The sequence below is a fragment of the Pleurodeles waltl genome, chromosome 9 (genome assembly GCF_031143425.1).
Source record: "Pleurodeles waltl isolate 20211129_DDA chromosome 9, aPleWal1.hap1.20221129, whole genome shotgun sequence".
NCBI lineage: Eukaryota > Metazoa > Chordata > Amphibia > Caudata > Salamandridae > Pleurodeles > Pleurodeles waltl.
In genome coordinates this window covers 41,431,136-41,443,721 of record NC_090448.1, presented here as the reverse complement: position 1 = coordinate 41,443,721, position 12,586 = coordinate 41,431,136, and the positions used below count along the sequence as shown (strand labels likewise).

Below are 12,586 nucleotides of genomic sequence, written 5' to 3'. Positions count from 1 at the left end.
ATGCTCCTTAGCAACTTGGACAAGGCCTAAACTCTGTTACACTGGCTCTTTACAATGTCCTCATACACCCTCCTACCTTTCACTACCATCAACAACCCTGACAACGTGGACTGCCGCTGTTTACACTTTACTGCTCTATGGCTTCACCCCGAAATAACGCTCGAGTCCAATATGCTGCAATCTTTAGCTTATGCTCAACCAACCTTAAATCTACTGTCAAACCTCCATCTTTCGGTCTTTATTTTATTTGGTGCCCTGCACTAGAACTCTCCTCCTGCTGAAATACACTTTCTCCAGCTCACTCTGCAAACCTCTTTGAAGAGGGCTCTTTAGGATGATAAATAACCACAGCGTAACCTTAGTTATACACGAAATATACACTGGCATAGCTATACTGAACACCCACCAGCCATGGAAACGAAATCTTACTGTAAATGTATCAAACTGGCCCAAACATGTGCAGTGTAAAAACTGCTAAGTAACGTTTTTCGTGTGGAAATGCTTCAGTTCATACACCACAAACATGTGGGTAGAGCTATAATGGCTTTGGGTCATTTTCATAGTATAACCAATAGTACAACACCTACATATTACAATGTGGCAATACATATTGTAGCGAAATAAAATGAAAATCGGATGCACTAATTTAAGGAGGGCTAATACAAAGACAGAACTGGTTTAAGACTGAAAAAGACAAATGACATTTTAATGAAAAGCCTGTAACCTCAAGATATATTCCTAATAAGGCTAATCAGGTTACAATATTTCAACGGCAGGACTTTAAAGAATGTCCTTAGAAAGCAAACAGTACTGAAAAATATTAACTGCTACACAATAGTAACAAATTAGTAAAACACTAAGGTTTCTACTCTCTGAAAGAATATACTAAACAAAGGAAGAAAACCTTTACTGTCCAACATTTAGAGTTTTGTGACCATATTAAAAATTATTAAACAGACTGTGTCAACCAACTAAGTTTTTTTGTAGGATTTCCTTATGCATTAATGGTTTACATCCACAAGTTATCTAAAACACTCTAACCAACATTCATAAACGTTATAAAAACGGGTATCAGTGTACTGAATATTAGTTCCTTCTATTTTCTCATGAACTCAAGAAATATTTCTCTACTTTTGTTCACTGAGAAGGAGTTGCTTCTGTAGTATGTTTTACTATTGCAGGCTTCAATTTATGGCCAATTCTGTAATAGTTGGGCTCCATGTTTAAAACCTGGCTGAGCTCATAAATCTAGGAAAGGATATTCTGTTGTATTACAGAAGTAACAATAAGTGACCATCACTAGACTACAATGCTAGAGGTGGGTGAAGACTTCAGGTACACGAGAGGCCTGGCGTATTTGGAAAAAGTTTGTTTGCATCGGTGAGCTCAAGTATTCCTAACAAGGTTGCCTTGCTCTTCTGCCTGCCCTGGTCCCTGCTGCTTACGATCTCCTAACCTAGGAGATGGTAAGCAGCAGGGACCAGGGCAGGCAGAAGAGCAGTAGAGGCCATACTCTATCCGCAGGGAGAGACCAAGAACAGGTCTAGTTGAGCTGCTGCTCTCCAGCCCTGGAGCGGTCCACATTTGTTTGTAAAAATGGATATAAAATTTTAAAAAAACATCCTCACTAGCATTGCACTTTAGGACAGCAAAAATGTTTTTAAATAAAGATTTGTACTGGGGCAATTCTAAGACTTTTGCAACTTTTGCCACACCTTGCACCCAGATGCAAGACTAGATTACACTCTAGGAGTTTTCTTCGGGTGTAAAACACCAAGTGTGGTCTAGAAACGCACAGAGACCCAAGCTGTCATAAAAGTTTCAGTTTTTTGCAGAAATCAATACTTCTACGCCAAAAAGATTTGGATTGGCAAAACAAAAACAAGAACATACTGATGTAAAAGATACATATTTGCAATTTTGGTCTCTTATAAAGAACTACTTAAAAATACACTCTAAATCACCAAAGGGATGAGGGCGAAGGTTCGCAGGGGGATTTGAAGATTTAATGTGAGCCATGATTTTGAAAGAATATTTGCTCAGGTATCAGAGCAAGATGAGGAATAAAAATGTTTGCAGGTTGAGGAAATAAAATGCTAGTTTGCTTACCCAATAAATAAAAACCTAAAATCCTTTGTGAACTACATTACTTCTATTCAAAGATTGAGGATCATTTACATCTTATGCCATGACTTTTAGCATACGTTTCCCATCCGTGCCAGTTTAACCAATATCCTTTGCAGAGAAGCAGACACAATGATATGACTTACTTGGCTCCTTCTGGCAAGATTATTTTCACAGTTAGAGAATCAACCAACTGCTCATCGAAGATATGGTCAATGAGTCTCATCTTTAACGCATATTGATCTCCTGTTGAGAGAAATGTGCATCATGATTAATATATCTAAACTACCCCCCAAAGAAAATTACTGCAATCAAAGCCTCAACAAATCTGGCAGCACTGCTGTTCTAAATAATCCATTGTGTTCCCATTGTCTAGTTATCTCATTACAGAGTGAGAAGCAGAAGTCTTTACATTTTGCAAGATGATGAGATACTATTGGTTTTTGGTCCATTTAGCGAGTTACCAATCTACAGATCTAAACAGGTCAAACAAAAAGCTGGCAATGAGTGCTGTATAATTTTCTTCTGACTGAATCGCACACTAGCTGTGAAATAACAGTAGGTGAATGAGGCAACAACCAATATACCCACGCACCAATCACTCATACTGCAATACACAGTGAATGACAGTAATGCAGAGGAGCCCATGTACTAAAAATATCTTGCTTGAACCTCATCCTATGCACTAGTTCAAAAAGAGGATCCTTATTTTTTTTTTATTTTTTTTTTTAAATACCATCTCTAATTTCCAGGAAGGAGACAGGTTCCTAAAAAGAGGGCAGAGGCGGGTTTTGGGTAAGATAGTGTTGAAATACCTCTACAAATCCATAACTACTGTGAAACAACAGGATGGCTGAAATTATATTTTAGTAAAGAGTAATGTATGTTCACAGATGAAAACTGTGGGGAGAACCTAATCAAATGTGACATACAATATTAAACAGCAGTACTGTGTAAGTCCTCAGATAAATCTCAATCTAGGTACCAGATGCAGAAGCCCTCTTTCACTTTTAGGTATTTGAATAGTTTGTCATTGGTCAACTTGCCTCCTTCAAAAAAGTACAATGGGAGAAGCCTTCGAATGGCAATAACGTAGGTATTGGTGAAGGTAGCCATGCAGCTAAAATTAGAGATGGCGGGCTGTGGTTAAGGACCTCGACTATCTTGTCTGCAAGGAAGCCTCCTGCTCTGTTATTGAGAGAATGTGGTCTAGATGGCACTATCAGTGTGGGAACTTTGTGGCAATGAGTATCATCTTCATACAGCAAAGTTTCCACACTGATAGTGTCATCTAGACCACATTCCCTCACAAAAACAGAGCAGGAGGCTTCCATGCAGCCGAGATAGCGGAGGTCCTTGACTACAGCTAATACACAGCTGTATGAAGATGATACTCACTGCCACAGTGTCTGAGCTCATTTCGGAAGACTGTTGGCGTGGGTGTGATGGACTAGGCACATACTATCATACTGTATGGGAAAGTCCAGCACTGCAAGGCTTCTGGGCGGAAGTGGTGGCATGCACGTGTGAAGCAACTGGGGGTTCAATGACTGCCACTGCAAAATGTCTTCTCAACATGTGGAGCTCAATGGACATGACTCGCATGGCACTAATCTAGTGGATATTGGGTCTAATGGTTGCCTAACGCAATATTGCATAATTGTCTGGGGCAGAGTAGCTGCCACAGTTTGGAGACTGGAAGCGGGACATGGACTGGTGCATGCGGGCCAAAAGGGTGGTCTATGAAGGGTGGGGTTGTCCCCGGAAATGGTCGAAAATCTAGGGGGCCTGGAACACCTACAGGGGTAATATCTGCAATTATTTTGCTGCTTCTGGTCAATGTGGGACACTGGCTGGCCCATATAGATACTCCACAAATGTCAGCTGAGTGGGTGGGAGGTCAGTGTCGATGGTCTTGAGCTGTGACGCTTATTCGCTCGAATGAACTGTGTTTACCAATCTGCTGTTCACCTGTGTAGGAAGTTGGCTCTGTATGCACTATTTCAAAGTAAGGAATAGTATGCACAGAGTCCAAGGGTTCCCCTTAGAGGTAAGATAGTGGCAAAAAGAGATAATACTAATGCTCTATTTTGTGGTAGTGTGGTCGAGCAGTAGGCTTATCAAAGGAGTAGTGTTAAGCATTTGTTGTACATACACACAGGCAATAAATGAGGAACACACACTCAGAGACAAATCCAGCCAATAGGTTTTGTTATAGAAAAATATATTTTCTTAGTTTATTTTAAGAACCACAGGTTCAAATTCTACATGTAATATCTCATTTGAAAGGCATTGCAGGTAAGTACTTTAGGAACTTTGAATAATTACAGTAGCATATATACTTTTCACATAAAACACAAATAGCTGTTTTAAAAGTGGACACACTGCAATTTTCACACTTCCTGGGGGAGGTAAAGTATTGTTAGTTCTTGCAGGTAAGTAAACCACCTACGGGGTTCAAATTGGGGTCTAAGGTAGCCCACCGTTGGGGGTTCAGAGCAACCCCAAAGTCACCACACCAGCAGCTCAGGGCCGGTCAGGTGCAGAGGTCAAAGAGGTGCCCAAAACACATAGGCTTCAATGGAGAGAAGGGGGTGCCCCGGTTCCAGTCTGCCAGCAGGTAAGTACCCGCGTCTTCAGAGGGCAGACCAGGGGGGTTTTGTAGGGCACCGGGGGGGACACAGGTCAGCACAAAAAGTACACCCTCAGCAGCGCGGGGGCGGCCGGGTGCAGTGTGCAAACACGCGTCAGGTTTTCAATGATTTTCAATGAGAGACCAAGGGGTCTCTTCAGCGGTGCAGGCAGGCAGGCAAGGGGGGGGGGCTCCTCGGGGTAGCCACCACCTGGGCAAGGGAGAGGGCCTCCTGGGGGTCATTCATGCACTGGAGTTCCGATCCTTCAGGTGCTGGGGGCTGCGGGTGCAGGGTCTTTTCCAGCCGTCGGGATTTTAGAGTCAGGCAGTCGCGGTTAGGGGGAGCCTCGGGATTCCCTCTGCAGGCGTCACTGTGGGGGCTCAGGGGGGACAACTTTGGTTACTCACAGTCTTGGAGTCGCCGGGGGGTCCTCCCTGTAGCGTTGTTTCTCCACCAGTCGAGTCGGGGTCGCCGGGTGCAGAATTGCAAGTCTCACGCTTCTTGCGGGGATTTGCAGGGGTCTTTAAATCTGCTCCTCTGTAACAAAGTTGCAGTCTTTGTGGAACAGGGCCGCTGTCCTCGGGAGTTTCTAGTCTTTCTTGAAGCAGGGCAGTCCTCTGAGGATTCAGAGGTCGCTGATCCTGGGAAAAGCGTCGCTGGAGCAGGTTTCTTTAGAAGGCAGGAGACAGGCCGGTAGGACTGGGGCCAAAGCAGTTGGTGTCTTCTTTCTTCTTCTGCAGGGGTTTTCAGCTCAGCAGTCCTCTTCTTCTTGTAAGTTGCAGGAATCTAAATTCTTAGGTTCAGGGGAGACCTTAAATACTCAATTTAAGGGCGTGTTTAGGTCTGGGGGGTTAGTAGCCAATGGCTACTAGCCCTGAGGGTGGATACACCCTCTTTGTGCCTCCTCCCAAGGGGAGGGGGTCACATCCCTAATCCTATTGGGGGAATCCCCCATCTGCAAGATGGAGGATTTCTAAAAGTCAGAGTCACCTCAGCTCAGGACACCTTAGGGGCTGTCCTGACTGGCCAGTGACTCCTTGTTTTTCTCATTATCTCTCCTGGACTTGCCGCCAAAAGTGGGGGCTGTGTCTAGGGGGCGGGCATCTCCACTAGCTGGAGTGCCCTGGGGCATTGTAACACGAAGCTTGAGCCTTTGAAGCTCACTGCTAGGTGTTACAGTTCCTGCAGGGGGGAGGTGTGAAGCACCTCCAACCAGAGCAGGCTTTGTTTCTGTCCCCAGAGAGCACAAAGGCCCTCACCACATGGGGTCAGAAACTCGTCTCTCAGCAGCAGGCTGGCACAGACCAGTCAGTCTTGCACTGAACAATTGGGTAAAATACAGGGGGCATCTCTAAGATGCCCTCTGTGTGCATTTTTTTATAAATCCAACACTGGCATCAGTGTGGGTTTCTTATTCTGAGAAGTTTGATACTAAACTTCCCAGTATTCAGTGTAGCCATTATGGAGCTGTGGAGTTCGTTTTTGACAGACTCCCAGACCATATACTCTTATGGCTACCCTGCACTTACAATGTCTAAGGTTTTGCTTAGACACTGTAGGGGCATAGTGCTCATGCACATATGCCCTCACCTGTGGTATAGTGCACCCTGCCTTAGGGCTGTAAGGCCTGCTAGAGGGGTGACTTACATATGCCACAGGCAGTGTGAGGTTGGCATGGCACCCTGAGGGAGTGCCATGTCGACATAGTCATTTTCTCCCCACCAGCACACACAAGCTGGCAAGCAGTGTGTCTGTGCTGAGTGAGGGGTCCCTAGGGTGGCATAAGACATGCGGCAGCCCTTAGAGACCTTCCCTGGCATCAGGGCCCTTGGTACCAGTGGTACCAGTTACAAGGGACTTACCTGGGTGCCAGGGTTGTGCCAATTGTGGAGACAATGGTACATTTTAGGTGAAAGAACACTGGTGCTGGGGCCTGGTTAGCAGGGTCCCAGCACACTTCTCAGTCAAGTCAGCATCAGTATCAGGCAAAAAGTGGGGGGGGTAACTGCAACAGGGAGCCATTTCTTTACAACCTGTCTTACTGTGCTGGGTCTTTGGTCTGCGTTATACACAAATGGGAGCCCCATTCCAGCAAGGAGGCATTGGTAACTACAGTAGCCTGTAGCTGTGGCCAACTCCTGCAATTTTGGCTTTTAGCGTTTTTTTTTTCTTTTTAGCTCCACTATAATATTGTTTTACAAAAACTATGACAAAACTAAACATGTGTTGACAAACAGCCTATGCCAAATCATCTGGCTTTACCAATGCTTGTTCATAGTGTTATATTTTGATCTGTGGGTTGCACAGTGTTGTTGGTATTGTACAGGGGATTTTATGTTTGCAACCCAGCAGTGCTGAGCGGCTAGGCATGTCTTTTTAGCCCCTTAAATTGTTCGCTCTGAAATGGCAGCACAAACACATTGTTTTGCATCCTCTCATTAAATAACCTAACCCACCCAAAGAGCCCAGGGAAATTACCTTCTTGTGGTTTTGTCCATCTAACTGTTCACCTTCTTTTGCTGTTAGGCCAGTGTATATATTTGCTGCCTGCCTTGTAGGCTCTCATTGAGGCCACGAAGAAGTTTAGGTTTGGAGCTCAGATAAATCCATTAACAATTGGGCAACAATGCGCAAACATACAACAGTTTTAAAAATTAGGCTACAATGGTACGCTAAAGCACCAATTCTAGGACTATCCTGGACTACTTACCAAGGTTATAAAGGTATTCATAGCTTGGCAGGTTGTAGCCAAGTATATAATGAGTCTTCCAGCCTCCAAACAGGGGAAATCGGGGACGGATCTCCATTTCAACCGAATCATCTAGAATAAGAAGATGGCTAGTGGAGATGTTGCCAATCTCATCTCGGTAATACACGTCCTGAGCAGCAGCCGGAAGGATGGTCTGTAGAGGAAATAAAATATGCAAAATACTTAAAAATCTTTAAAGCGATATCCGATTCTTTTGGTTATGTTTTTACATATGGGCTAAGAGAGTGTGGCTAACTCAATATATCACTCTACTTTCAATGGTGAACACCTGCACTTTTTTGGGCTTTGGCAGGCTGCCACCTGGAAACCCCTCCCAGACACAGGTAGTTCTGAAAACTAGACATCTAGGGGAGTCCAGGGGAGTGTACTCCACATGCATAACACACCATTTTCTTATGCACAATGCCCTGCAAACCTCAAAAACAAGTTGACTAAAAACACATTTTCCTCACATTTCTGTGAGAAAAGCTACTGGACTCTGCGGGGAGCCACAAATTTCCTACCACACCATTTCCCCAAGTCTCCCAATAAAAATGGTACCTCACTTGTGAGGGTGAACCAAGAGACCTCAAAACAAAAAGGCTCTAAAGTACTCCATGGAGAGATCAGCAATAGGGTTAGCTGTGGGACTGTGGGCTGTGCTTGGCTGCCACTCATGGAAACCTACCAACCACAGACATTTTTGGAACGTAGACAACCAGGAGATACCAGGGTGGTGTGCCTTGAATGAATCCCATGATGTTTTCTTACCCACAATGACCAGCAAACCACAAATGTTGCGTGAAATCACGCATTTTCCTTACACTTCTGTGGGTGTATCAAAGGTCTGCAGGATATGTATCGGATAAGAAGGCTCGGTCTTTTTAGATACGGCAAGTACACCTTGCTTGTATGTCACTGGGCTTTTGCAGGGATATAGGTACGTGTGTGCATCTGCAACATTTTGTTTTACTGCAAGATGCAGGTGTCTCTTCAGCATGTATGTGTGTTTGTACAGTTTCTTTGCAGGGGTGTGTCTGCAGGGTGGGAGGGCTTATTGGATGGCCAAGTCTCTTCAGTGTGAGTGGATTCTTTTAATGACAAAATGTAACATAGCAGCGAGTGCGTATGCAGGCAGGAGTGGCAGATTTTGGGAGGAGGGTGAGTGGCAGATTTTGGGAGGGGTGGGATGTGTGTCTGTGCATGTCCTTCTCGTTACACAGCGTGTATGTCAACAGGTGTGGTTAGAGCTCTTAGGTGCTGTACCTGTCCAGAGATTTTACAAACTATCTAAAGCAACAGCAACAAATCAATCTTCTCCGCTCGTCCTTGACCAGCAGAGTTCCACGAGCAAGGCAGCGCAGGGAAAAAAACAAGTAACAGATATTGAACAGAGGGAATGGGGAAAACCAAGAAGGAAGTAAAGAATAGGAGAAACCTATAGAAAGAGTATATAAAATAATGGGAAAAAAAAAAAAAAAACTGTAAAAAATAAAAAGGAAAAGAAATGAAAGAATGGACTAAAGACCAGTATGGTATGTTAAAACAGGTAAAGAAAAGGACATCATGAAAATATTTTAAAAAGGTGTAGAAAAACCAGCACGCTTATCACATCGTAGGCTGAAATGTTAGATGCCACAAAGAATCTATCCACTGCAGGGTTCATGTGCAATGTGAACTCTGATGCAAATCTGTGTTGAATATTTCAATGGTTTAATAACCACCTACACATTTAACCTGCAGGTCACAGGTTCACACCCACGTCATAAACCTATGGGTAAATGCACCTACAGAGTATTCAGATTACAAATTCTGAGCTCAGGGGGTTAATGCAATGACAGTAGATGTAATGTGTTGGCTATAGTTTCTAAAGTGCTAGATGAGGGAGTTAATGCACCTACGACCAAAGTTGTCTGTATCCGGTCTTTTACATGTCATAATCTTAATAATTTAGCTACCTTTCCGTACACCACCGACCGAGCTAAACATCAAGAAGGTAATGCACACAAAAAAAAAAAATCAATGTTGAAACACTCCTAAAAAGCACCAATATCACACCAAAAGACACAAATATCACACCCTGCACGTCCTCAAGCGTTCCGGGCTTGTTTTACACTCGGGAAGGGACGTTTTACTTTTGCACTGTTGTAAAACATTCTCTTTCTCTAGCATTTTAAATAAACCAACTTATAATGTGGCTCTTTCAGCACATGTTACTGATTTAAGGAATAGGGGGGGGGAGTGAGTTGCTTTCCAGGACAGGTAGATTCGAGTAGCATTTGCCCCTATGTTAAGTAGCAATTAAAAGAAATCAAAGCAAGAGACTCAAACTAACTTTAATATACAAAAAGCAGAATCAAAGACAACCACACTGTAAGCAGCTTCCGGCTTAGCCGAGGTCCCAGAACCAGGAGTTTACAAATATGTGTTGTCAGAAACCAGGAGTTACAGGTTTGCAGAAAAGGTGTTTCGTACATTAAAGTGCCCTTCAGAAAGGTGGTTGGGTGATAAATCAAGAGCATTCAAAGTAAGAAATGCTCTGTTAAAGTGGGGAAGGAACCAGTGCCTGCCACTTACTGGGAGTGAAGCATGATTATTTTACGGTGCACTCATTTAGGGGGACACCATATACACACGGCTTTCATTCCAAATGCTGCTCAAATGTTTTACGTACACAGCAGCTTAAAGGTACTAGCTGAAATAAAGCGTGTCATTCCTCAGCACCTTACTGCTACACAATGCTGAAGCTATTAAACTCAAAATGCAGCATCAGGGTGAACAATGGGCTCTGGTCATCAAAAACACTGTGCCAGTGATAGCCGTCTGTGACTATATATGTCCAGTTCAACCCAGAGTGCATAATCCACAAAGCCCTTCTTTGAATAGGCTGGGAACACTTTAGAAATTCAAACTTAGCATACCTAGAATGCAACTGTTCGCACAACAAAAGGCGGCAGAGTTTTCTCCTTACACTGTGCTATGCTGTAGAACCCCTGAGCTGCTGGAAGTTGACCATAACCTCTCACCAGAACCTCTAAAATGGCCTAGAGATCCACTTCTCACCTGATCCAAGCGTATGACGCCTTCCTTCTTCAGGCATCTTTCTTGCCTTTCACGCTCCTAAGCCTATTATCTTGGCACAGGGCTCTTAAAATCACCATCCCAAGGATATACATGTTCTGTCTAGAATAGTTCCCAAGGAAACTTTAACAAAAAACAAAATGACTTAGAATTCTGGTATTATACAAGACCCAATTCGTGATGATTTCTTGGAGCACTCTAAGTGCACATACCCTTAAATGCCACGAGAAAATCCTTTATACAGCCCTGAACTTCAATTCACACGGATCTGTGACTAACACATGGACACAAAGCACAATGTTGTCAAACATCAAAGCCCAGCTATGACGTTTAAGCCATTTCATTGTCCGGGTACCAGAAACTTAAGTCATCGATTTTCAGAAACTAGCTTCTCACGGGTACTTGGGATCTGCATTTCTCAAGTACACGTTCAGTGAACCGAACAGGTTTTGAAAATTGATGCTGTGTCATAAGTTGCTTAGAGAACTGAAGGCATCAGTGTAACTACAGAAATATCCCCTGTAGTCAGAGGCAGCAGAAAGCTTAGTATTTTAAGAGTACAAGGTTACTTCATACCTTAAAAGATTTGACAGAAGATATTCCGCTATCAGGCTGCCTCTGGTAGTCATATCTTGAGAACGGGCCCTTAAGAACTGCGCCTGTATGCTTCAAGTCAACGGTCTCCTCCACAGCAATGTTCCCCCAGTGAGACACTTCGATGAGCCGGGTCATGCTGGCAATCGTCAGGAAAGGGCTGTTATTTTCATAATGCACTTTAAGGGGATCCTTTCAGAAATTAAAAGTAAAAATATCAACTACTTCAAAAGTAATACAACATACAATATAACTGATTTTCAAGAAGGGTAATTTAAAATTTCGTATAAAGATCAAAAATGCTAACCAAAAACTCTGAACAATAATATCTATATTAGCAAAGTGACAGCAGCAAGCGAACAGACATGCACAAATGTTTTCATGAACCATTTCACGATAGCAGGTTAAGATATTTAAAACATTACTTAAAATTTAAACCAGAGCACACATCACACCTCTAGAAAGTTGGCTCTGTATGTACTATTTCAAAGTAAGAAATAGCATGCACAGAGTCCAAGGGTTCCCCTTAGAGGTAAGATAGTGGCAAAAAGAGATAATTCTAATGCTCTATTTTGTGGTAGTGTGGTCGAGCAGTAGGCTTATCAGAGGGTAGTGTTAAGCATTTGTTGTACACACACAGGCAATAAATGAGGAACACACACTCCGAGACAATTCCAGGCCAATAGGTTTTTGTATAGAAAAATATATTTTCTTAGTTTATTTTAAGAACCACAGGTTCAAGATTTACAAGTAATACTTCAAATGAAAGGTATTTCACTTAGGAACTTTGAATTAGCAAAATAGCATATACAGTTTTCACACAAATTACATTTAGCTATTTTAAAACTAGACAGTGCATATTTTCAACAGTTCCTGGGGGAGGTAAGTGTTTGTTAGTTTTTGCAGGTAAGTAAACCACCTACGGGGTTCAAGTTTGGGTCCAAGGTAGCCCACCGTTGGGGGTTCAGAGCTACCCCAAAGTTACCACACCCACAGCTCAGGGCCGGTCAGGTGCAGAGGTCAAAGTGGTGCCCAAAACACATAGGCTTCAATGGAGAAGGGGGTGCCCCGGTTCCAGTCTGCCAGCAGGTAAGTACCCGCGTCTTCGGAGGGCAGACCAGGGGGGTTTTGTAGGGCACGGGGGGGGGACACAAGTCAACACAAAAAGTACACCCTCAGCAGCACGGGGCGGCCGGGTGCAGTGTGCAAACAGGCGTCGGGTTTGCAATAGGATTCAATGGGAGACCAAGGGGTCTCTTCAGCGATGCAGGCAGGCAAGGGGGGTGGGGAGGGCTCCTCGGGGTAGCCACCACCTGGGCAAGGGAGAGGGCCACCTGGGGGTCGCTCCTGCACTGGAGGTCAGATCCTTCGGGTCCTGGAGGCTGCGGGTGCAATGTCTTTACCA

At 43.8% G+C, this 12,586-nt stretch overlaps 1 protein-coding gene across 1 annotated transcript in view; it reads right to left on the bottom strand.

Annotated features, from left to right (window-relative positions):
• RPN1 (ribophorin I) overlaps positions 1-12,586 on the bottom strand; it is a 58,266-nt gene that overhangs the window by 24,197 nt on the left and 21,483 nt on the right. The window contains exons 4-6 of the mRNA XM_069206237.1: positions 11,164-11,373; positions 7,468-7,660; positions 2,271-2,370 (exon numbers count right to left, since the gene is read on the bottom strand). Of these exons, the coding sequence (XP_069062338.1) occupies positions 2,271-2,370; positions 7,468-7,660; positions 11,164-11,373 (503 nt within the window). The remainder of the gene's footprint in view (positions 1-2,270; positions 2,371-7,467; positions 7,661-11,163; positions 11,374-12,586) is intronic.